A 24,847-nucleotide genomic window follows, 5' to 3' on the forward strand; every position below is an offset into this window, starting at 1 on the left:
GGGCACTCAGCTGAAGCTGAGGCCATCCCGGGCCCTCCCCCCCGACCCCCACGGTCTTCTTGGGACCTACCTGCAGCAGCTCCGGCCGGTGGGGTGGGGCAGCAGCTGACCCTGGTAAGACTCTCAAACTCGGTCTCCTGCAGCAGGGCCAGGGGGCCGGGGGAAGCAGGGGGCCAGAGCCCCAGAGAGATGGGGGCCCCTGCCTCATCCATGAAGGACAGTGCAATGCAAGCAACGCCTACGCAGAAAGGGCCAAGTGGCTGGAGTCTCTAGAGGATGCCCTGCCCCCTTTCCCTCAGCCAACATCAGGGACCCTCCCCAGACAGCCCGCCCTCCCCAGCCCCCCAAGGCTGCCATCCAAGAGTGGGTACCTTTTCCCCCTGTGCCTTGGCCACCAGGCTTGTTGTAGAGATAAATATCGGAATCAGGAAGGCCACTGAGAGGGTGGAAAGGATGCTGGGGAAGAACAAAGCTCAAGATGAAATCGGGCTGACTCCTGGGAAGGCAGGTTCTAAGCCCCTTCCCCAGGGGTACTTACTCAGTGAAAAGATATCCTTCAAGTTCAAGAGAGAGAGAGAGGAAGGGCACTCAGGGAGCAGGAGGGCAAAGATCTACATGGAATGGAGTCTGGCTCCCCTTGCCCAGAGCCACAGGCCACTCCACACCGTCCTGCTCCTCCAGCTCCTCGGAGGGCTGGTCTCCAGGGCAGCGTCAGCTCCCTGGACAGGGCACATCTGGCTCACTTGTACTTTCACGTGCCCGGCACCCTGTCTGCTCAAAGGAACTGCCTAATTAGTGGATGTACCGGGGGAGGAACAGGACAAAGAAACTGGTGGGAGGCCACAAGGGAAGGTAGGAAAGGGAGCCGCACATCGCCAGGGCAGACAGAGGAAGGAGAGCAGTTTGAGAAGGCCTGGCCAAGGGCACCACAGAGTAGTGACCGGGGCTCTCCCTGACAAATGCAGGGCAGCATTTCCTGACTTGCCTTTGAGATAATTGAAAGGTAAAGGAACAAGTGAGACACAATGGCATCCTGGTAAGATTCTCCCTAACAGAGAAGAATGAGTAGAGATGGTGTGAACCCTGAGAAGAGATGGCTCCATCCATCCTAGGATGGAAGTCTGCCATGCACCCAATCTGGGGAGAAAGGTTGGGGACGGGCCCGGGGAGGAAGATGAAGGCCAGAAGGAAGGAAGGGAGATGCTGAACAAAGGAAATCTGAAAACACAAAGAAAAGCAAGCCCAAGAGCAAGAAAACCTAACAATGTTGGAAGAGACTGATGTTGCTGCATAGGGTTCTCAGCGGCCATGTTCAATTTTTAAAAGAAATGTCCAGAAGACAGAAGCAAGGCCGGGCCAGGGAGGAATCTACAGGGTGGACAGACAATGTGAGGAGAAAAACTAAAGCCAGAATGGGTGAGGCTGAAACCATGGACAAGAAAAAGGTTCCTTTGTAGTTCCCTTCAACAAAGAGGTGATTCAGGCCAGCCTTGTGATGGAGAGAGCTATCTGCACCCAGAGAGAGGACTGTGGAAACTGAATGTGGATCACAACAGAGCATCCTCACTCTTTTTGTTGTTGTTTGCTTGCTTTTTGTTTTCTTTTTTTATCTGATTTTTCTTGTACAGCATGTTATTTGTGAAAATATTTACAAAAGAACTGCGCATATTTAACATATATTGGATTACTTGCTCTCTGGGGTGGGAGTGGGGGAAAGGGAGGGAGTAAAAAATTTGGAACACAAAGTTTTGCAAGGGGGAATGTTGAAAATTATCATTGTATATATTTTGAAAAAAAAAAAAAACAAAAAACTTTAATTTAAAAAAAGAAAAAGAAAAAGGTTCCTCGGCTTGGGCCTTACTGGGGGAAGAAGCAGCTCTGAGAATGCATAAGGTTGGGAGGGACAATGAAGGCTAACCCTTTAGGGTGCTGGCCATTAATGGAGGTGGAATGAGAAAGGTCATGAGGGAGCTGCTGCCCAAAGGGAGGATATGGCAGGGAAAGCTCCCAGCTTTCTGGGGTGAACTTGGATGAACCCCACCCTGGGTCCTAAAAGAACTGGTAGGTATGGCTGCTGCTGCCAAGATGGGGGTGGTGCCCTGGAATACCAGGCTTGAGGTCACCTCCAGGGACAGGGCTGCTCAAGGAGAGGATGAGGGAAGGCCGTAGCTGTTGGTCACTCCCACTCTGGCCAAGCAGTGCCAATGAAGCACCACGGGCAGTCCTTGTGGAGAAGCTGGAGAGAGAGGGATCTGATAAGGCCATAAACTCTCGGGTAGTCATTTCTCCCTTTCATCAATGCTCTGGAGGAAGGCATCCATGGCAGGCACATCACACTGCTGTGACACAAAGCCAGAACAGTGAGCCCAGAAGGTAAAGGAGTCAGGGCCCAAAAGGATCTTGACAGTGAGGAAGAACACACTGAATCTTGCTGGATAAAGCTCATTAGAAATGGGTGCCACAGATTTAACCTATAACAGATTGTTTACTGTCCTGAGGAAAAGGGGGAAAATTTTACTTTTTTTTTTTTTTTTAATTTTAGAACAGTTTTACAAAAATGAATGTTGAAAACATGTATTTGAAAAAAATAAAACTATTTAAAAAAAAAAAAAAAAAAAAAAGGTGTGCCAGTGGGTGAACTCTATCAAATTGCTTGCCTTCTAAATGGGGTGGCAAAAAATTTGGAACTCAAAATTTGAACAAATGAATGTTAAAATTTGTTTTTACATGTAATTAAGGGGAAAAAAATATTTTTTTTTCTAAAAAGAAGTATGTGTCAAGTCTTACATTTGGCATCAAAAAAGTCCAGGACGGGGATGAGAGTGTGGTTAGAGAACATGGTCTGGAAAAAGGCCTTGGGGCTCAGTTCACGTCAGCAGGACAGTGAGGCAGTAAAAAGCCCTCACGAGTGCAGGGCCATGTTTCCAGAATAGAGAGGGGATTGCCCTGTTGCTCTGGATCTTGCTCAGAGGCTGCCTGGAGCCCTGTGGTCAGGTCAGATCCCAGAGCAGGAAGGACACCGATAAGCTGGCAGAGGGTGAGTGCGACGTGGTGTGCCAACCATAGAGAAGACTGCCTGGGACATGGGGGGCAGGGTTGGGGCACAAGCACTGTTTGCTATGCAAGAAAGGCCGCCTTGTGGAGAGCTATCCCTATGTGGAAGGGGCTGCCTCCGGAGGAGGTGGTTTCCCCTTCTTGGGAGCCGTGAGGCAGAAGCTGTACACTCCATTGTAGGGCCCTGGCAGAGGGTTCCTACTTGGTGCTGTGGAATCAGCAGCTGCTGAAGTACCATGTGCACCTGGGGTCCCCCTGGGGAGCAGACGGACACATACCAGAAGCCTGCCAGGCAGACAGCTGTCCCCTCACCTGGAAGTGGTGGCGACTGTTGCTGTCTGTATATTTGGGCGAGTGCAGGAAGATGAGCAGATTCTGTCGCAGGTACCAGGCCAAGGCCGGGAGCCAGGGCCGACAGGTGGGTGGCAGAACCAAGTGGATCACCTCTGAAGGAGGACTTCCTGGGGGCTGGATGAACTGAGAGAGCAGAGCTGGAGGTGAGCCTGGACAAGGATGGGCCTGAAGGGAGGATGTCATAGGGCCGGGGCAAGGACGAGGAAGCCCGGGGCAGTAGAAGGGGCCCACGGCCCCTTACCTCAACATCAGCAGGGGTGAGTTTGCAGTTGCGCACGAGCATGACAGTGATGATATCCAAGGTGGCCTCATCCAGGCGCCGCCGCAGGGCTCGCACCAACTCCTCTGTGATCTCAGGGCCTGTGGACACAACCCCCCCCCCCCAGAGCCAGGACCCATGAAAGACCTATACAATCAGGGCAAATTAAAATAAATTTAAAAAAAGAGAAGCCAAGGCTAGAAAAGCAGGATGAGCTGTCTGTCCAGGGCCTCCTCCTCAGATGGTTTTGAACCCTTCACATGAACTCTTTGCTTCATCCTCCCATCTCCTCTTAGATGTGGGCAGGGTGAGACCAAATAATCTTTAATCTTTCTTTCATGTCTACCTTTGGAGACTGAAGAGGTTCCCCTCAGGAGAATGTGAACTCCTTCCTCAAGGGTAATGGGGATGCCTTTTTATTTTGGTCTTGCCCCCTGAGAGCAGAGCTTAAAGTTTTGCACACTGCCCAGACTAAGACAGAATAGAAATTCTGTCTAAGAGGCACTAGAGAGCCACTGATGATTCTTGAGTAGGTGGAGTTTCACAGTCAGACCTGTGTCCTAGGGAGTATATTTTAGCAGCATGTAAAGCAGATTAGAGATTGGCCACAAAGAAGCCAATGAGAAAGCTTGGTGGAAAAAGGGTCCATGAGCACATTTCCACTTGATGTCAAGAAAAACTTGCTCACAATGAGAGTTGGTCCAAAGGGCACAACCTATGGCATGGTGAATCAAGCAGGGGCAGCCAATGGGAAGGAAAGGCGTATGATCAGATTACTGCTGTGATTCTTCCTGGCTGTGACACCCTATGGAAATGACTTAAGTTTTCTGAGTTTCAATCTCCTCCTTCTGAGCAAGGATATCCCCTCAGGTTGTGAGGCTCATCTAAGGTATAAAGCATCAAGGCATGAGCAGAGCTAGCCAGGGGCCAGGGGCCAGGGCAGGCTCCTTCCAAGAGTGGGCTTGGGGCCGGGGGGCTGCTGCAGACCCTCAGCATGGACAGAGGAGAGAACATGGAAGAAACCGGGAGGTGCAAGAGGGAAGACGGGCTCCAGACATGATAGAGAGAAGCAGTCCAGGAGTGGGGATAGTAGCCAGGCAGGGAGTGGCGCTTCCTGCTCAGCTCCACTCTCAGAGCCAGGAGTTCCTGACCAGGCCCCCAGGGTAAGGAGCTACCAGACTTTCTGAGACCTCCTACATGTTGACACAGAGCCAGGCATGCGACCTGCAGCTTCCAATCCCACCCTCCAGGCCTAGTCTCCACTGGCAGTATGTTGACAGTCCTGCAGATACTAAACATGGATACCATCCCCCTCCTCCCCTCGCTCTCTCTGCTTAAGGCCAAACACACACATGTGGACAGACTCCTAGTGGTCTGTCTTTCCTGACTTGGTCACTAGCAATGAAGACTGCCCCCTCACAAGTCCGTAGGCCTCACCTGCCTGCCCCACACCATGCACTAGGAGTTGAATGTGCCGGTCAACCTGACCCACAGGACGGGCTGTCTCCGAGCTCCGACTGGAAGCCACTTCCAATGGAGATCGAGGACCCTGTACAAGGAGAGGACAGGAGGATTGGGGGGGCGGTTAAGGAAGGAAGAGTCAGAGGCAAGGGGCTACAGGAGTAGTGGAGTTGGGACTCAGAGTAAGAGGGACGCTCTTGGTCAAGCTTAGAGAATGAATAAGTAGCAGTCAGCATGTGAACCCAGGTCTTCTGATTCCAAATCCAGCAGGCACCATTAGTATCCAATTTTACAAATGACAAAACTGAGATTCCAAGTTGTCAAGAGGCTTGTCAAGGGCCCTGCATTTCACATGTGGGGAGATTTCAACCCAAACTTGCCTGGCTCCAAGCTCAACTTCTCAGACAAGCAAACTGACCAGTAATGCTGGGGGGCAGGGGGAGGGACTTGCCGAGGCCTCCTCAGGGCAGATGGGTTCCTGGCTTCTGGAGAGGGCAAGGGAGGGGGGCAGAGCATCCCCATCGAGGAGCTTCTCACTGCACGATGTCTCCAGCAGTCTGCAAGGGGAAGACACTGGAGGTGAGTGTCCACACCACCAGCCAAGGCCATTCCCCTCACCTTGTGCTTGCTACCCCGCGGTAGCCTGCTCCCCACTGCTGCTCCTACCGGAGATAGTAGACTGCTCGAGTAGCTCGCTCTTGGTACACAAACATGTTCTTCCTATTCACCACTGAGAAGGCGTTGAGCACAGAACGAAGTGCCTGGATGGCTATGGGACAGCCAGGGCTCAGTGAGGCAGCCGGGACCCCACAAAAGAGGCTGAGAAAAAGTGAGGAACCAGCCGATTCCCCACCCCCAGCACTTTGATACCATACCCCTCCCCCCAACTGGGGGCCACCTGCCCAGGGATGTCCCTTGCCCCAGGTCTCCTACCCCGGGACACTCCCATGCTGGGTCCCATCTTGAGTCGTGAATGGACACGGATCACGGTTCCCCAAACAACATTGCAGGAGAAGTGTCCCGGCACAAACTGCATAGTGGCTGCCAGGTAGCCACGAGGGGGACAACTCTCATCGGCAGCATAATCTGTGGACGGTGAACACTTCCGATCAGAGCTATCCCTAGCTCATCCCCAACACACCTCCCAGCCCCATCCACAGAGCAGGTCTCAGATAGCGGAGCCTCTTACTTTCTGGGATGGTCAAGAATGTATTCCACATTCTGGGCTCAGTTTCTCAGTGTCACTTTGGTAACAGGACCCATTGGCAAGGGGAAGGGGATGTCCGGCTCTCACCATCACTGGACAGCAGAGCCTGCTATGGGAGGGGGGCCTCAAGCTTTCAGTGTCACTGGAACGTACAATCCAAATTTTTTGGGGGGGAGGGTATCTCAGACCCTCACTGACACTGGGCAGAAAGACAACTGATGAGGGAGATGGAACCTCAGGCCCTTACCGTCACTGGGCAGCAGGGTCCGCTGGCGGGGATGAAAGGGGGTCTCACTCCGCCACAGATCCTCTTCACTTTCAGCCACAAGCAGGGAGTTACAGACATGGCTGTCATGGAGGTCTTGAAGAAGAAGCCGCTGGAGAAGAGAAGTTGAAAAGTCAGAAAACTAAAAGGTCTTTCAATCAATCAGGCCCTATAGCCATGCAGCCAAAAAGGTGTTCAGGGAACAGTCTGGGGTCTTTGCCAGACCTCAACAGTATCCCAGCCCAGCCAGATGCAAATAGAAATTCCTTTTACAATATTCTCCACCTGACCTGATAGGTCAGTGAGTCAGGGTCCCTGGGGGAGAGCAGGCTTGGAGTCTGCAGAAAGGAAAGCTCACCTGCCTAAGTGAGCACACATGCACATGCAAACACACACACTTACCACCCCTCCTCCCCTCACCTGGTTGACTTCCCGGCAGATCTCCCCAACTTTCCTTGCTAAGAGCTGCTGTAGCTGCCGACACTCAGCACCCGGACCGCTCTCATCCCGACTGAGGCTCCTGGAAGGGGGGCAGATCCGTGGGCAATTAGGAGAAGTGCTGAACTGAGTCAGACAGATTGGCTAACGTGGGGAAGGAGCTCAGAGATGGACTTCACTAAGAGGAGTCATGGGGAAAAGCAGGATGGGCTCAGAAACTAACTGTGCCAACTAAAAAAACTGGTCAGTTCAAGCAATGTCATGAGCATGGGCCACAGGTTGGATCTGGGCTGGCCAGAGCAGAAGGGACCAGAGTCCCCTTGGCTACGGCCTCCAGCTGGCCTCTTCAAGACAAAGCAGTCACCGAGGGAACCACTCAGCTGAGATGAAACTGGATCCTTCTTTTCATTTGTGCTTACTCTGGGCCCACAAAGGACCCTTCCTTTCCTCAGAGTTTGCATTCGTTCACTCATGGGGACATACAAGAGCTGCCCGGAGCAAGACTATTCTCCCAACATTGGGACGGGGGGCGGGGGGGGAGAGGGAGGAAGGGAGGGGAGGTGTCACCACTGGCCTAGCAACAGGAACAATAGCTTCAGGACCTATTCTCACTGGGATGATGGAGAACCTATTGTGGGGGGGTGAGGGGGGGTCACAGGTACTCTCAGGAGTGATGGTTCAACACTGGAATGACACAAGGACCCACTGTGGTTATGGACATTCACTGAGGGGGGGAAGGATATGGATATTGACCAGGATGGGTTATGCGAGTTTATAAGGGTAACAAAACCGCAATAGGGTGATGCAGGGGCCCACTTAGGGCTATGGGCACTTGCCAGGGGGTGAGCAGCAATAACTAGAAACTATGTTGGGATCCCCAGATCTGCCCTCACCGTGCATGAGCATAAACTTCCACTCGATCCTGCATCACCCGGACAAGGAGCCAGAAGTCGGGCAGACGCGGTCCCGGGAGGGTAGGTGGAGGCTGCTGCTGCAGGGCTGACCTTGGGGCTATCTCTTGGCCTTGGGATTTGGTCAGCACAAGGCCTGAAGGTTCCTTTTCCCCTGGGGTCACTTTGGGTTCCTCATTCTCTGAGCCACTACTGCTGCCTCCATCATAGCCTAGGGACACAAGAGTTTGGTTGGCTGAACCCATGACCCCCTCAGGACCCTCCCTGCTTGTCCATGTTTGTTGCCGCGCCCCCATCACTGGTTTTTTGAACCTCCTGCTCCCCCTCAGTTAGACCCCGTACCCATAGCTCACCTAGCTGGTCAGAGTCCAAGCTGCCTTGGCTAGACACGACACTCTGTCCTCGGCTGGGCCCAGGATGGCTTCCTGGACAAGGGAGGGGAGAGCAGTGAGACCTTCATGGATCCCTCTCCTCAGCCCAAGAAGGATGTCTTGTGCAGATATGGACCATGAAAGGGTCTGAAGCTAGTGCAATGCCAGAGGACAGCTAGGTGCCCATCTTCCTTACCACAGGCTCCACGGGTCCCCACGGGGGTTACACTGGGCAAGGTACTCAGGGTGGAGCCCTCGATGTCATCAGGGGACCCAGGGACTTGGGGACTGATTGGTAGTGCCTGGGGGAGAGAGACAGAGCTCAGCAAGGTAGGCCCTCCGAGGCTCCAAGCCCCAAAGGCCCCAGGCACCCACCTCTGCATGGCCAGAGCGTGCTGCTGAGTCCTCACGGCTGAGCCAGGCCCAGGGGCTGGAAGGCTCCTCACAGGGGCTGGGGCTGACAGACACAAAGAAGCAGCCACTTTCAGGATTCTGGCAGAGGGAGTGGCCTGGAAGATGAAGGCGGCAGAATTCCTGGGTGGGACAGAGATGAGATGGAAGGGGGCTGGTTCAAGCCATGGGCAGGGTTGGGGGATATCCCCAGTGAAGAACAGGGATAAGACCAAAAGTGACAGAAGGGGTCTTGGGAAGGTCTGCATCACTGACTCTGCATTGGCCCCAACCTGCCGTCACTTCCCCTGCCCCTCCCCCCAAGGCCATCTGCAGAAGGCTCCCTCTTCTCCCCTCACCACGTCTTTTACTTCTGACGTCCATGCAGAGGTGGCCCTTCTGAGCCCTCCCTCTGTGGGATCTCTAGTTGCATGTTACCTTTCCCTTAGACGGTCCCACATTTCTGTCTTTCTCTGTACCCTCAGAGCATATAATATATACATATAATATATAATTGCACCTATTATTATATTATAAGCATATAATTGGTGCTTAACAAATGCTTGCTGCCTGACTTCGTTTATTTTTAAATAACAGCTTTTTAATTTTCACAAAACACGTAAACAGTTTTCAATGTTCATCCTTGCAAAACCTTATGGTGCAGAACTTTCTCCCTTCCTTCCCCTCTCCCCTCCATGACCCTGAATAGCAAATAATCCAACACGGGGTAAACAAGTGCAATTCCTCTAAACATATTTCCACAATTATCATGCTGCACAAGAAAAATCAGATCAAAAAGGAAAAAGTGAGAAAGGCAAAAAAAAAAAAAAAAAAAAAAAAAGCAAGCGAACAATAACAAAAAAGGGGAAAATCCTACCCTGTGACCCACAGGCTGACTGACCTCTTTAAATCGAGCCAGGGAGCGTTCCGGCCCAAAGACAAAGCTGAGAGGCAGAGTCTGTCTAAGGCAGGTTGAGCGTCCAGGGGAGGCGTGTATGTGGGCTGCTACTCGCTGAAGGGAGGGGCCGCTAGGGGCACCCCCCCGACGCAAGGCCCCCACCATCTCGTCCTCAAGCAGCCAGCGAATCTGGGGACAGAGCAGAAGAGGTGAGGGCAGCAATCGATGGTTCGGGGCGTGGAGGGGTCCCTCCATCAAATTATGCTGAGCAGAATGGGTATGAGAGGGGAGTTCTGCCTCAGCAGCCCCCTCAGCATCTCTGCTCCTGGGCCAGGACAAGAGTCTTACCTCACTCATGGTGGTCTCGATCGCCTGCCTATGGGGCAAGGGGAGGCTGGACAGCCCTGGCTGCCTGGAGAGAGGAGGAGGCCAGAATCAGCACGGATCAGAAAAGCCAGGGGTAGGGGGTCTGCGCCTCTGAGAATCATACCTCTCTATCTCTGGTGGGGGTAGTGAGGGTCCCAGGCTGTCATCGGAGCGCAGGGAAGAAGGTCGCCCAGGAGACCGAGGGAAAGAGGTGCTGCTTTCCGAGACAGACCTGGGGGAGAAGAAGCTACTGAGCTCTGACCGAGAGCCTGGAAGCTCCAGAAGCCCCAAGGACCTTCAGGCACGCCTGACCTGTGGTGCTGGGGGTCTGAGGCTGGAGGCAGCTCCACCTCCAGGGGCAGGGTCAGGATGAAGACGTCCAGGGTCACACTGAGGTCCTGCAGGGCCAGGTGACTGCCTGGAGGCGGGCTCTCCAGAGATGTCAAGACTTGTCCTGGAGGGTGAGCAAGCAAAAGGATTGAAAGCTCTGGAGGCCCAGGGCCCCCTTGGTGGGGGCCCCGCCACAGGTCACAGGGCTGGCAGAGAAGCTTACCCAGGCAGGTGGGCAGTGTATGCACAGGCACAGAGCTATGCTGTCCTCGGAGGCGCACGGAGCATGTGAGGTGCAGGAAGAGAGGGGGCAAGTCCGGGGCAGTCCCCTCAAGGCCAAGGGCAGCGTCATCCCCCAGAACACTAAAGGAGTCCTCATCCGGGTTCATGGTGTCCTCATCAGACAGCGACGTGGAGTCCGGGGGCTCCAGCTCAGGGTCCCTGCTGTCTCGATATTCCACCTCCAGCTCCGGGTCACTCTCTGTGGCGATGCAGCTGCCGGACACTTCTCCTGGGGACAGGGGGCAGGGTGCCCGAGGAAGAAGGTGCTAGGACACATACCCTCTGCCCAGCTGGTCCCCACCGAGCACTCACCTTCATCACCCATTGGCTCAGCCTCCGAGAGCTCCAGGTCACTGACCTTCCTGTCTAGGGCATCGCGAGCATTCTCATCCTGCTGGGAGAAAGTGCAGAAGGTGACTGGGGGCAGGGGGTGATGGTGGGCCCGGGGGGAAACGTGCAGACAGCAGGGGCAGGCCTCACCTCACGTTTGCTGGAAGGTGGGCAGTAGAAAAAATAGTGAGGGTTGGAGGGCACTGCTCGGAAGTGCAGGCGACTGATCTCCAAGAACTTCTCCTGCCAGGGAGGGGACACACAGGGATGAGGATCAGGCCGTGGCCATGGCCACCTGAGCTCCTGCCCCCAGCCCCGGGCCCCACCTGGATGATGCTGTGCAGCCGGTCGTGGGCCCCACCTGAGAGATGGCAGGCCTCCGAGAGCAGGAGTTCGGGCCCCGGAGCTCCAGGGCCGTGGGCGCGCTGGGTTTCGGCCTCGTTGTCGTCATCTGCCTCTGCACTGGGGTCAAGGAAGAGAGGCTAGATTGGGCGGCTCCTGCAGACAGGGGCCAGTCCTGCCCCAGGGCCCCAAGGCCGGCTCACCCTGCCCTGACTCCTCAACCTTCTCCTTTCCTTGCTCCTATCTGCCCAATCCTTCTGATCTCTTTGCTGCCCTTCTCCGCCCTCCGGACAATTCTCCCACAATCCTGAAGCTCAGACCCAATTATCCAGCCTGGCATCTTCAGCTGCCCCTTGGATGTCCAGAACTCAGTGACCCACAAATAATGCCACCTCAATGTGTCCTGCTCCCCTCTGTGCCCCTGGCCCCCTGGCACCACCTTCTGGTCACTAGAGAAAAGCTGCCTCTTGTTTCTACCACTGTACATCACGCTTGCATATGCCCCATTCCCTCCTCTGGGCCAGGACCCCTTCCTCTCCCCACCCAGGACTCCTATAATGGCTGCTGGGAGTGGGGGAGGGGAGCCTGGCTGTCTAGAGTCTTTCCCACTCTAGACCATTCTACTCTCACTTCCCAAAGGGATTTTCCTCAAGTGCAGGACTAACCATGACACTTCCCTACACAATTAACTCTTGTAGGGCAAATGTAAAATGCTGTTTGGCATTCCAAGCCCTAGTGACCCTGCCCCCCATGCTCCCCAGCTGGCTCTCTGCTCCAGCACAGCCTACAATCCAGGGACAAGGCCTCCTGCTGTTCCCCTCCCAGACCCCATATCTCCCGGCTCCCGGCCGTTCCTCTGGCTGTGCCCCCTGCCTGGGATGCCCTTCTTCATCATGCTCGCCTCCTGGGTTCCCCAGCTTCCTTCTCCAGGAAGCCTTCGGTGATTATCCCCCTCTTTATCCCGTGTTCTGAGCTGTCTGCATGTGATCACCTCCATTAGACTGTGAGCTCACTGTGTGTGTGGGGGGACAGTGTGCCCCCAGTACTCGCAGTGCTGGGCACAGAGGAAGCATGTAATAAATGCTTGTTGACTGCCCTCCCCCACGCCCCATGCCCAAGCAGGTGCTAGCCAGCATCAGGGTCCATGTCACTCATGACACAAGGAATTCCTAGTATTCCTATCCTGAGGAAACGTGACCTCCCCTACAAGCCCGATGGGCAACCTTTCCAAGGACTGTCTGAGCTGACTGACAGAGCACTTTGGGATTTCCAAAGCAGGATGTGTCAGCGATCTCAAAGCACCTTCTTAACTGGACAGGTGATAAGTGTTCTTATCACCTCCATTTTACAGACTGAGAGACTGAGGTTCAGGGAGGTTGTGTGGGTAGCACAGGATCACAGAGAGTTTCTGAGGCAGGCTTTCCTGACTTCAGGAAGTGACAGGGCCAACAGGCCACGCACGGGGCCGCCTCCCTGCCTGCTACTCTTCCTGGCCCTAGCCCTACTGCCTCATTCTCTACCTGCACCATGAGCTTCTGGCCTATGGGCCAGCACGTCTTTCCTCCCAGCCCAGCAGCCCCTTCAATCCCTGACAAATGACATCAGCAGCAAGGTTGGGATCCTCCCCCTAAATTCACCCCCTCCTTGATCTGGTGCTGAGCCCAAGTGAGTCCCAAGGGCCAGGCCTTCCTTTACAGCCCCTCCCTGATTCCCAGAGTCTCGAATGCAAAGTAGAAGCCATTGGCTCAAGAGGTCAACGTTCTCAGGGCCAGAAGGGCCTGGGAAGTCACTGAGCCCAACTCCATCACGAACAAGCTGGGAAGTGGCCTCCCTGAGGCTCTGCTGGAAGTCCCCCTGGAGCTCCTCCCATGACAGGACACGATTACGGATAAATACCCGAGCTAGAGCGGTCTCACCTCAGCTCCGAAGTCAGGCCTGCCCGGCCGCGAGGCTCAGGGCCTTCCTCAAGGCTGCAGCTTCCGGGCCCCTGGGGCAGCCCGTGTGCATGGCCACAAAGCGCCAGCAGGAACGGCGTGATGTCCACCTCCTGAAGCAGCTCCTCACAGGCGTCCACGGCCACCAGGAGGTCCTGGGAGCTCACAGCCTGGGCCTGTTGGAGGCTGCGGAACAGGCCTGCGGGGACACACGGGATGTCAAGGGGGCGCAGCCTCTACCCCGGGCGATGAGTATCCGGCGACCCCCACTGATGCCTACCAGGTGCTCACCTCGGACATAGCAACGCTGGGCGTGCTCCTGAAGCAGTGCGCAGTGGTCAGCCACTTCCTTAAACTTGGGGTCCAGCCAGGTGGACGTGGGGGAGGGGTGCTCAAGGAACTGAGAGCTGGAGGGTATGAGGGCAGGCCTCAGGAGATCCACACACCCTGTCCAGTTCCCCATAGGCTCCTGTCTGCCAACACTCCCGGTCCGTCCACCCATCTATCCCACCCATCTGTCCGTCCGTCCCTCCGGCTCCCCGGGGAGGGGTGGGAGCCACTCACGTGAGGGTGAGCTCTTGGGGAGCCCTGCAGGGCTGCGTGCTGACCACCTGCTCTCTCAGGGCTTCCAGCGAGCAGCTGTAGACAAAGACTGGGCAGCGGGAGCGTGGCCCCTCCACACCCTCAGGCTGGGAGGCCTGGCGCCCTGTAGGGGGCAGGGCGCGCTCTCCTGGATCCTGGGCTTTGTCTGTAAGGAACAGGGCAGAGGAATCATCCCTGGGCTTGCCCCGATCCCCACCCCATAGCTTTCACTCATTTCTGTGTCCATCAGACCCTTGAGCTTGCTTCAGCCTTTGGGAAGGATCAAGAACGGGGCCTGGGACAGATGCTGACGTCTCCATGTCCCGCAGTCCATGCCTGAGCCACACCAGGCCCTGCGCCCCTTCCCCGGCCCATGGGAGAAGCCTTACCACTGGCAGGGGTCACGCTGAGGGCGGGGATTGGCGACTTGGCGTCCTTCTGACCCACTCCTCCCAAATCCTCAGGAACGGCGCTCCACTCTCCCAGTGCAGGCCTTACGTCTTCCTGAAGAGGCCGGCCAAGACCACAAGCAACTAGTCGTTGGACATCTGGGAACGTGGTGAGAAAAGAACCAAAATGATGAAGAATCTGGCCCGAGGTCCCTGGGCGGGCTGGGCTGCAGCGGGAGAAGAGTGATTGGCCTGGCAGCCCCCCCCCCACCCCCAAGGGGCAAGAAGAGACATCAAAGGTTTCTGGGAAGGGGAGGCTCAGGAGTTCATGGCTGTGGCCTAAAGGAAGAGAACATTCTCCAGACAGAGAGAAGTCCTGATCCCTTAGATACCCCTAGGGCCTGGTGTGAGATGGAGCAGGAAGGCCCCCAGGGGTTCTGGGCCATGACCCCCAGGGACAGGGAGCTCAGCACCTCCCGGGTAGCACAGGGCACCGAGAGGAGCAGCCGATGGGGCTCCTGGAGTGACCGTACCCGTGAGGGAGCTCGGGAGGAAGGTGAGCAGCACGTGCTGGGGTGTCACAAGTCGGCCGTAGCAGCGCCACTGAGGGGGTGAGGTCTCCAGGGAAGGCTGTGGAAGGCCAAGGGAGCAGACCCTTAACGGAAGGAAGATGCCGCCCGTCCGCCCTCAGTGTGGCCCTTCTTGCTGCCCACATAAGCGCCGGCTCCCTCCACCCGGCCCCAAGGTTACTCACATCCTGACAGCTGCCCCCGCGGCCTTGGGGCTCCAGGGTCCCGGAGCCTCCCGAGGGATGCACCTCTGCAAGCGGGACAATGACTATGTTGGTGGAGGCCAGGCCAGTGCTTGAGTCAGAAGGGTGGCAAGGAGGGGACCTGCGGTCAAGCTGCTCTTACCTGGGCCCAGGGCCCCCCACTGGAACACCTGGCTCAGAAAGGTCTTCTGCTCCACAGCAGAGAGAGGGAGCTCTCGGTCACTCAGCTCCTGCCCCAAGCAGCGGTGCAGCAGGCCCAGCAGCGTCTCATTGGCAGGACAGTGGGCCTCCGGACCGGGGCCTTCAGCCTCTGCCCGGCACAGAATTTGCTCAGAACCCAGCCTCTGCCCCTGCCTGTCCTCTCCAGCACCCGCCTCCCGCCATAAGGCCCCTGAAGACCACCCCCCCATGGGACCCTCTCAGACTCTGCCCTGCATCCCCCTCTGCCCTCCCTTTGCCAGCCTGGAGGGTCCCAGCTGAGCCACCTCTACTGAGCAGGACAAAGGACGTCTGCATCCGCTGGCACCGCAGCAGCAGGTGCATCAGATCAAAGCGGAAGGGAATCTCGTGGACACAGGAGCCCCCGGCCAGGTCGCGTCCTGTGAGGGGATGGGGAGGCTTTGAGAGCTGGGCCCCACGTGGCCCCAGGAAGCCCCCTCCCAGCCCTGCTGAGCAGCACTGACCATCAGGAGCCCTGGGCTCAGGAGGCGGGGGGCTCCACTCCTTGCTCTGGCAGAGATGGCTCAGGTATTCAAAACTGAGCATGGAGCCCACGCAGGCAGCGTCCCTGGGGAAGAGCTGCAAGGAGGGGTCCGCAGAGGGTGGGTTCAGGGTGGGCCCCAACCACGCCCGAGGTCAGTGAAGGCGCTTGGGGGATGGAGCTCAGACTCACCGCGCGGGGAATCTCGGGGTAGGTCAGGCCGCGGAGATGTCGGCTGCCCTCGGGCCCGGGGCCCACGTGACCACACTGGGGCTCCACCCAGACCTCAGTGACCAGGTTCAGCTCAGAATCCCCCTCCAGGGCCTCCACTTCTGCATCATTATCGTCATCTGTGGAAAAGCTGCCCGGGGAGGCCCTCAGCACCATCAGGGGGTAGGCCCCAGGTACCCCCCGGCCCCTGACCCTTGGCCGGGCACCCCCAGCTACAGGTAGGTGTCAGCCTGGGGCCGGCCCTGGGTTCCAGGCTCACCTGTCCTTGGTGGAGGTGGAATGAGGAGGGAAGAGGAGATACTGGACGATGCACGTGGGGGTCTCGTTGCCTCCCGCCACTCCGGGGCCCTCGCTCTGTCAGCGGGGACAGGGATGTGAGAAGCACAAACCCAGTGCCTACTACCCCACTGCTGCCGGGAAGCCCTGCCAAGCCCGAATGCTGCACATGCCATCCTGTGCCCAAGGAGCAGGGAGCCTGCCCGGGCTGGAGGGTAAGAGTTGTGGCTGCGCCATTGGCCAATCCTGAGAGAAGGTGACTGCTAGGGCTCCTGGCAAATCCCTGAGCCCTGGACTTGGCAGTGAAGGAAAGGGGAGCGGGTCTGTAGGCACAAACAGGGCCTGCCTTGTGGCAGGAGTCATGTGTCCCTGGAGTCGTGTGTCCCAACCTAGCAACTGCACCAGGATGGCACCTCAGGATGGGATGGCAGGGCTTGGGCACTGGGCACCTTCTCTGCACATCAGTCATTTGTTACTATTCCACTAACAAACCCACTCTCAGTCAGCACCAAAGGATGAGGAAGGGGTACTTGAGATGAAGTCAGGCAAAGCTCCCAGGAAGGGGAATGGGGGCAGTGGGAGAGTGGGAAGGAGGGGTTGGGGGACGGAGGGTGGGGCATGGGATAGTGGAGGCTCTTCGGCTTGGGAAGAGAAGCTACCTGGATTGGAAGCTCCAAGACCATGGTGATGATCCCTTCCCCACTGGAGGCGAAATGGAAGCCTTCGGCCAGACGGACCCTGGAGCCACAAAGAGATTCCGTCAGAGGCGGGGAAGCCACGACATTGGGGGAAGCCCTCGCAAGCCCCCTGTCCCCGAGGGGCCTCCCCACACCACTTACTCTGTGAGCGTGGAGAGCAGCTGAGCAACGGCGCTGAGAGGCAGGACGGGGACCAGGGCAGGCTGCACAGTCCAGACCCATCGCTGATGATAGAGGTAGCGGGACAGGGAGGCCAGGCTGGAGGAGGCCGAGCGGCCAGACACCAGGGGCAGGGGTCCTGGAGGCTCCAGAGTCAGCATGAAGGGGGCACGGTAATCCAGCGGCAGCTTCTCATACCTGTGCATCAGGGGACCCATGAGCTCGCTCCCCAACCTCCCGATGCTTGTGGGCCCCCAGGTCTCCTCAGATGCACAGCCTCTGCCTCCCACACGAGGCTGCTGGTCTCCCTTCCCCTGCATCGAGGCTCCTATCTCCAGATGTCGGCCTCGGGGCCTTCAGTCTCCCCCTCAGACCTGGGGGACAGCATATAGTCTCCTCCTCACATTTCCCTCAAGTCCAATTCAGAACCCATTTCTTCGGCAGCTCTGCCACAGGAGGCAGCGCGCTTTCTGACTCTGAACGGATGTTTATGAGGAAAGAAGAAAAAAACTAGGATCTGAGAGAGGACCCATTAACTGGGCAAGGGCCGAACCAACAAGGGCTATGAATGTCACAGAATAAACCAGGAAAGGGGGAACTCCGAGGATCCTGGGGGGCCTGAACTGCTGCAGAACGCAGGAAGCTGACACAGGAGAACACAAGAAAGACAAAGCCTTTGGGAAAACTTGGGAGTCTGGGTAAAGCGCATCCCCCCGCTGAGAGGGGCGATGGGCTTGGGACGCAAAGGAGCCGGCCCCAGGGGACCTCCTCCTGCCCAGCTGGGCTTGCTCCAATAAGGATTTCCCCTCCTCTTTCTGTTTTGTAATAGGGGAAGGAGTCCAAAATAGGGGCCCATTGAAGCATTTTGAATTTTTCTCAGTGTTGCACACCATCCTCCTTCTGGGGTTCCAGTTCCTGGCTCACAGGCTCTTTCTTCCCGCCCCAAGCTCCGTCCCAATGCTGGGACTTCTCCATTCCAGCCACCATTCCCTCCACTGCCCAGCTGGCCAGTACCCACTCCTAGGACCTTCATTCCACTTCAGCCATAATGGGGACAACCCATTTCCTGTCTCCCCGCTCATAACCATTCTCCTTCCCTGGTGAGGAGTGCTGTGGTTCCTGTGCTCATTCTTGAGGTCATCTCCCTCCTCATCACAGTCTCATCCTCTCCCCAAATCCGGTCTCTGCTACCCTGATCTCCCCCATCCTCCAAATCTCTCCTTGGACCCTTTTGGGTCCCCACACCTCCTCTGCTAGCAAAGCTTGTCCGTTCTCCCCCGATGGCCCCTCTGCACTGGCCGGGCTGCCCCTTCTCCTAGCTGTCCACTTTGGCACCTTTCACCTGGACAAAGCCCTTGTCTCCCAGTTGCTCCCTCTGCCTGTCCTGAGCATCCTCCACAACTCCAAGTGATTTCCTCCATCCTAGGTCTGAGCGCGGCACTCTGCCGGAGCGCAGAAGGCTCCGGGTACTCCCTAAAGCCTCTAGAGCAAAGCCCTGTTGTGATCTATTCCCCTTCTCTCTTCTCCAACTGCTTACACATCACTCTCTGTCTTCTGCCTTTCTCTGAAGTCCCAGGGTGTTAGGGTTCTTACAAGGTGCTAAGTCGGTGGAATTGATAGAGACAATAGTTATCTAATTTAGGATGGTTCAGGATGATTGATCTGACCCTACAAGGAGATGTCATGGGCCAGAACTTGAAACAAGGTCCTGAGTGGAATTGAGGAGACAGTGGTTAAATCTAGTTTAGCAATGATTTAATCCTACAACAAATAATGGTTTCCTAGTGATGTAATGACTGGTGTATACTCAGTGTGGGCATAGAAGCAAGAAGCTCTCAGGGCCAAAAAGGACCTCGGGAGATTCAGAATCAGGATTCAGTCGAGGAGATTCACAAGTCGGGCAGAACGAAGGAAGACAGAGAAGTGGGGTCAGGCTGTCCTGTGGAGAACACTGAAACCAAGATCCCAGAAGGCCTCCAGAAAACTAGCCGAGCCCCAAGTGAAGGAGAGAAGATTTGGAAAGAGACAGTAAAGGACTTTAACTCCTGGCTGCATTTGGGATTATTGAACTGAACTGAAACGAAGGCTGCCTCCAGAAGCTCCCCAAGAAACCTGCTCCCAGAGAAGGATTACATTTTTAGAGAAGAGAACATTACACCAGTGCTTAGCCCAGTGCCTGGCACACAGCAGGAGTTCAATAAATGTTGACTGACCAACAGATCTTTGGGGACTCTGAAGAGAGAGGGAAAGAGAGAAGCCAGACTCTAAAGAGCAGAAAAGTGAGTCAGAGGAAAGGGAGCCCAGAAACATGGCGTTTTGTTCTCCAGGAAGTCGCCCAGCAAAGGTGAGAGCTGTGTGACGGAGCCGCTGGCAGGGGGGAATTGGCGTGTCTGCCCATTGCCCAGCAGTCAGTGATGGCCAGCCTCTCTGGGAGGAGGCCTGTGGGCCTGGCCAAAGGGAAGGGCCCCCTCCCCTTCCAAGGCTGCCCAGAGAGGAAGTGGAGGGGCTCAGAGTGGCAGAGACAGGTCAGCCAGAGGTGCCTCCATCAACAAGCAACCATCAATGCAAGCCCCTAGCAAGCCCAATCTCCTCTACACTGAGCACAGGGGGAGCTGGAAGCAAAAAGAAAAGGGCAGCTCCCCGTCCTCCAGGAGCTTCCATTCCATCAGGGAGGACCACGTGCACACATGGAGGGGAGAGACTCGAGGAGCACTCTGCCGAGGCCAGGAGGGCGGAGGGCTCCCTGGGGGGTGCCTTCCAGAGGAGGAGGTGGCGGGCCAGGCAAGGCAAAAAATGCCACAGGGCAAGGGGCAGAGGGGCAGCATGTGGGCGGTGGGGTCAAGACCCCAAAGGGGAAAGGTCAAGGCCCAAGCAATGGCAGAGAGTGGGAGAAAAGACAAGAAGGGCTGGAGATCTCCATGAGGCCAAATGGCCTAGATGGTCAACCTGGAAGCTGGGCACAGGCTGGCAGAAAGAGAAGGGTGGGCTGCCCAGGAAGGCGGTGACAGCAGCCGGAGGCTGCGGGGAACAAAGGGGATACTCAGCAAGATGGTCGGGCCCGGCAGCAGCGGGAGGCCGGAGCCCCAGAGCCCCAAGCACCGGCCTCCAGGAGAGAGGAGGGAAGGGCTCCCACGGTTCCTTTGCCCAGGACAAAGTGGGAGGACGTTTGGAAGAGAGTGGGGGAGAAGGGAAGGGTCAGAGGAATTCTAATAAGGGGGGGGTTGCTAATCAGGTGGTGACTGCAACCACAGTATCAGGACGGCCACTCACTCCTCAGCCACACCCAGAGCTTCCTCAGTTTTGACTCCTGACACCTGTCCAGTCCCCCAGACCTGCAGTTCGCCTTCCCCCCATCAGACCCCTCCCCTCAAACCCGCCTGACCTGATCAACAGCTTGTCCAAGGGCTTCTGCAGGACGATCAGGCAGGGCCGATCAGACAAGGTGGGCTGAGGCCCGAGGAGCGGGGGGGACTTGGAGGGGGAGCTGCCTGCCCCCAGGCCTTTCCGCTTCACCTTGGGGGTAGCTTCCTTGCTCTGCACCCGATGGGGGAAGCGCAGCTTCAGAATCTCCTCCCGCAGCTCGTCCACAATCTGGGGGCCCAAACCCAGGAACAGAGAAGGGTCACACTTTACCCCTCAGTGACACCCAGAGGATTAGGGAGTTCCGGTTCTGGGGCTGGCTGAAAGGTACCCTTCATTTTACAGATCAAGAAACTGAGGCCCAGGGAGAAGGAAGGCAGCAAAAGGGCTTAAGTGGCAGATCCAGGATGCAGCCCAACTCAGCTGCTTCCAGATCCTACAGGCAGCTCGTGCCCCCCTTGAACACATGGAACGGAGGGGACATCCATTCAGCCAAACTCTTTGTGGGGATGGAGAGGAAGCAGAGCTAGGGAGAGAGAGGCAAGGGCTCCATGTCTTTTCCCTCCCCCCCCTGGTCCCCTCCACCCATTCAGGAAAGGGGGGGAGGCACTGCTCTCCCAGGAGGGCTCCAAAGGGCGGGCTTATGATGAACTGCCCAGAGCTCGTGACCTCACCTTGTTGCGTAACTGGGCTGGTGTGCCAATGGGGAAGCCAAGTCTGAGCACCATGCACGGAGCTTTGGAGATGATCCGGACCATGTAGAAGGAGGAAGGGGGCAGGTCGGGGGTGCTGAGGAGACATGGAGTTGAGCAGGGGTCAGGTAAATACGGGATCAGTTAGGGGAAGGCAGGAGGGATCCGAAAGCTACATAGGAAAGTTTAGGGGTCAGTAGAAATGGAAGAGTGAGGCTGCAGCTGAGAGATAAAGGTGCTCTGCACAAAAGGGTCAGCAGGCAGCGCCCATGTAGCAAGGACCCTCCCCTCAGTGCCAGCTCTTAACCTCACAACAGTGCTCAGTCTGCCATGTACACAGAGACACAGATACACACACTCACACATACACACACGTGTACTGTCCTCCCCTCCACATGAATCCCTCCCCCATTCACTTGCTTATCTATTTGCTCTCAGTCACCTCTGGGGTATTTAAGAAAACCTGAGGCTTTACCTCTGAGACCGTCCCCTCCTCCAGCTACCCTGCAGTCTGACCTCCAGGTACCCTCACAACTATGAGCCCTCCCAGCAAAGATTTCCTCGTCGCCTGCTCTCGGCCCAATCTGACGCTTTTCCAGTCTTTTCTTTAGTGTCAGGCCGGCCTCCTCTGGGAAGCCTCGGGATCCAAGTGTGGCTGCTCCGATGTACTCCCCAGAGAAGGCCCCTTGCTTCCCTTGTCTCCCTCCTTTGACCTTTGCTCACATAGTCTTCCCCACCATGCTTCTCTCGAGTTTTCTCACAAATACACCATCTTGACGTTCCATCTTCTTCCAACACTCTTGCCGATCTGAGTCCGAATAAGGCACGCTCCATCTAGAACACAGTCCATGCCGGGTGTCCAATGCTACAGTCGGGTCCAGTTTCTCTCGTCATGTTAGGGTCTTGAGCGTTTGTAAACAGGCTCCTGAGGCCAAAGATTCTTTTCTTGGGACTTTGTCCCTCGTGTATCTCTGGGCTTCTCAGGCCTCTTCTTTCTCTATGTTTACTCTCCAGACTCTAACTCAGGGCAATAGACACGGGCAGGCTTCTCCCCTTCCACCTTTTTAGTTCAAAGCCCTTTTGATTTTCCAGATCCTTGGCAAATGCACCCTGCCAGCCTTGGCTAAATGCATTCCACTTCTGGCCATGAATATGTCATCGCCATATTTTAAACCCTGGTTCAACCACATCCCAATAGTGAGGAGAATCATCTTAGCCAGCTGCTCACCTTCTAAATTACTTCCCCTCTTTTTCGTCCCAATGCCTTCGATGAGTAGCAGTGATGGGAAGCCAACCTGTGCCCCCCAAATCTCCAGTTTCCTGCCTAAGGCTTTGTAATCATTGGCAGTGCCTTGTAGGTTTCTCCGGGAATTGTCACCTGTGCCCAAGTGAACCAGTGGGCTTGCGTGCTTATCAACTATATGGCTAAGTCTTAGGGGGGGGTCTCAGTTTTGAGCTGAGGAAAACAAAAAACCCTCTAACTGAAGAGCCTCCTTTCCGTTTTCTTTTTTCTCCTTACCAGCCTGGAACATGGAGAGGCTTCTCCGAGGCCCATGAGGTTCTCCTTCAGGAGGGAGATCTGTCTTCCTAGAGCCCAAGTCTTTAAGTCTTTTGACTAAGGCAGAACACTGTACCCCAGACACACGTCACTGCACAATTTCACCTACTGTCCAAGATGACTGAAATTCTGCAGGGAGCTAGGAGGCAAATGGGCAGAGTGGTAGAGAGATTTCATGCCCCCTGCTTCTCGGGACTGTGAAAACTCAGAGAAGCACGTTGCCAACCTTAATACACTCCTTTAATGCTGGCTGATATTGTTCCTTTGAATTACAACTCAATCTAAGCAACTGGTGAAAATTTTAAGACCAATTATGCATTTTAATAACTTGTCAGCCTTCCCCAGTTTCATTAGGACATGAGGCTTCCTCTGGGCCCAGCCGCTTTTACCTATCTGCCTCACCCACTGAATCACTGTCAATGTGCCTAACTATCCAATGGGCCTATTTAACTTCCCTTTCTTCCTGTACCTTGCCAACAGCCTTCTCCTTTTCACTCTTGAGTCTTCTGGCTTTACATTGTACATCCTCTTTAGTCTTCTTTAATCTCAGCCCTCTTTCAAGAGGTCAATTCTGGACCTGGGACAGCTCAACTTAAAATTTTATTCCGTTTCTCCTCTCCAGATGCAAAACCTGTCCTAATTCACTAGTTCACCATGTCTACAGGATGCTCTCCTTTTGAATTCCTGTTTAGTTCTTGTTAGTCTTTCTTTTCTGAAAAATTCAGATTTAGACTCCAAAATGTGGATTCAGAAGATCTAAATGTTTAAGTCTCCTGATATCTGCCTCCTTCCCACAGGCATGTACCCAATTTTATGTCCTTGGCTCCGGCCTCCATTGCTTTGAACACAAGGACACATGGACAGAAACACACACACAGACACTGCCCTCAACATACCTGTGCAGCAGCTTGACATATGAGTAACCCTCCACGAGCACGAAGCTACTCCAGTCCCGGAGAAGAGAAGTCAACGCCGAATGGGAGATGCGGCACTGGATGGTGCTGTAGCGTCCATTACTCCCTGGGGTGTGCAGGTGTTTGGGAACTGGCCTAGGAAGAGAGCCCAGGCCTTGACACCACTGGCATGGATGAAAGTGTTTAGGGCCCCCTCTCCTCTCACATCTCTGAGTGTCTTCTGACCATTTCCAATGGGATCTCCCTATAGACATCTCAAGACTGTGCCCAAAAGAGAAGTCATCAACTGTCCTCCCCCAACATCAGCCACTTGCTGTCTCTGTCAGACTCTTCTTCTCCCAGTCACTCAGACTCACAAACTGGGGGCCACCCCAATGCTCCCTGATGTCTCACAGCCAATCTGCCACCAAGTCTTGCAGATTCCACCTCCTCACCATCTCCCCCATCCGTCCCTTCTCTCCAGCCACACCCCAGTCACCTTGGGGTGGTCCCTCATCCCCTCCAGCCTCCCAGACCCATTCTTCACCCAGTTGCCATGATTTTCTAAACCTCGGGTCTGACCCGGCCACTCCTGCTCAAGGAACTCCCATTGCACTAAGGTTACTTAACCCTGAAAATCTTGCCCACCCTGGCTCTGGCCCATTTTGCTGACTGCCCAGGCCCCCCCACCGCACTGCCCTTACGTGTCATGCTCCAGAACCAGCACCAGCCGGTGCATGTGCAGCCAGCGCTGCCAGGAGTTGGCATCCATGGAGAGCACCGGCTTCCAGTAGGCAGCAAACTGTGAGTGAGAGGAGTCGGAGCCACTGTGCTGAAGGGAGAGCACCTGGGGGGGACAGAAATGGGTGGAAGCGACTAGCCTGAGGATCACCAGGACAGACCTGAGAGCTCTCTGCGGGGACAGGACTCAGAGACAGAAGAATCCCAGGATTTATGTTACTGGGACTTTTGTCAGGATTACCTTATTGAGAAGACTCACAACCCTGGTGGGGGAGGTCATTATTAACCCCGTTTCACAGACAAGGAACCTGAAGCAAATAGTAATTAAAATCACTTGCCCAGGTCTGAGGGCCTGGATTTCTACCCACGGCATCACCAGTTGTCTCTACACAGGCCCCAATTCCACTCTCATCCCCTTTCATCACCCCCACCCTGCAGACCCTCAGGTGGCAAGCACAAGGATGCTTCCCCAGGAGAAGCAACAGCTGAGATCCCTTCCCAAATTACCGGGAGAAAACAAAATGAACACAATTCTAAAATTTCACCCTTCTTTCCACCCCACCCCCACCACGGGAGTGACAAGACACTAACCACTTTGTCCTCA

The 24,847-nt window shown here is 55.6% G+C and overlaps 1 protein-coding gene across 5 annotated transcripts in view; it reads right to left on the reverse strand.

Annotated features, from left to right (window-relative positions):
- SZT2 (SZT2 subunit of KICSTOR complex) overlaps positions 1-24,847 on the reverse strand; it is a 66,878-nt gene that overhangs the window by 18,354 nt on the left and 23,677 nt on the right. For 2 of the 5 annotated variants that reach the window (XM_074266182.1, XM_074266179.1), the window contains exons 12-50: positions 24,207-24,349; positions 23,506-23,658; positions 21,034-21,148; positions 20,382-20,590; positions 16,982-17,197; positions 16,802-16,880; positions 16,126-16,220; positions 15,828-15,996; positions 15,619-15,733; positions 15,421-15,534; positions 15,078-15,245; positions 14,918-14,982; positions 14,697-14,793; positions 14,164-14,322; positions 13,757-13,940; positions 13,484-13,599; positions 13,175-13,391; positions 11,243-11,378; positions 11,067-11,159; positions 10,899-10,980; positions 10,528-10,815; positions 10,287-10,428; positions 10,099-10,206; positions 9,957-10,020; positions 9,612-9,797; positions 8,696-8,854; positions 8,517-8,622; positions 8,303-8,374; positions 7,932-8,160; positions 7,021-7,120; positions 6,583-6,712; positions 6,062-6,214; positions 5,795-5,897; positions 5,580-5,685; positions 5,105-5,216; positions 3,650-3,768; positions 3,367-3,531; positions 372-456; positions 71-238 (exon numbers count right to left, since the gene is read on the reverse strand). In XM_074266182.1, the coding sequence (XP_074122283.1) occupies positions 71-238; positions 372-456; positions 3,367-3,531; positions 3,650-3,768; positions 5,105-5,216; positions 5,580-5,685; positions 5,795-5,897; positions 6,062-6,214; positions 6,583-6,712; positions 7,021-7,120; positions 7,932-8,160; positions 8,303-8,374; positions 8,517-8,622; positions 8,696-8,854; positions 9,612-9,797; positions 9,957-10,020; positions 10,099-10,206; positions 10,287-10,428; positions 10,528-10,815; positions 10,899-10,980; positions 11,067-11,159; positions 11,243-11,378; positions 13,175-13,391; positions 13,484-13,599; positions 13,757-13,940; positions 14,164-14,322; positions 14,697-14,793; positions 14,918-14,982; positions 15,078-15,245; positions 15,421-15,534; positions 15,619-15,733; positions 15,828-15,996; positions 16,126-16,220; positions 16,802-16,880; positions 16,982-17,197; positions 20,382-20,590; positions 21,034-21,148; positions 23,506-23,658; positions 24,207-24,349 (5,320 nt within the window). Of the gene's footprint in view, positions 1-70; positions 239-371; positions 457-3,366; positions 3,532-3,649; positions 3,769-5,104; positions 5,217-5,579; positions 5,686-5,794; positions 5,898-6,061; positions 6,215-6,582; positions 6,713-7,020; positions 7,121-7,931; positions 8,161-8,302; positions 8,375-8,516; positions 8,623-8,695; positions 8,855-9,611; positions 9,798-9,956; positions 10,021-10,098; positions 10,207-10,286; positions 10,429-10,527; positions 10,816-10,898; positions 10,981-11,066; positions 11,160-11,242; positions 11,379-13,174; positions 13,392-13,483; positions 13,600-13,756; positions 13,941-14,163; positions 14,323-14,696; positions 14,794-14,917; positions 14,983-15,077; positions 15,246-15,420; positions 15,535-15,618; positions 15,734-15,827; positions 15,997-16,125; positions 16,221-16,801; positions 16,881-16,981; positions 17,198-20,381; positions 20,591-21,033; positions 21,149-21,774; positions 23,479-23,505; positions 23,659-24,206; positions 24,350-24,847 lie in introns of those variants that run through there. The other 3 variants (XM_074266181.1, XM_074266184.1, XM_074266183.1) reach the window with 3 other exon arrangements.

This window comes from Sminthopsis crassicaudata, chromosome 4 (assembly GCF_048593235.1).
Source record: "Sminthopsis crassicaudata isolate SCR6 chromosome 4, ASM4859323v1, whole genome shotgun sequence".
Lineage (NCBI taxonomy): Eukaryota > Metazoa > Chordata > Mammalia > Dasyuromorphia > Dasyuridae > Sminthopsis > Sminthopsis crassicaudata.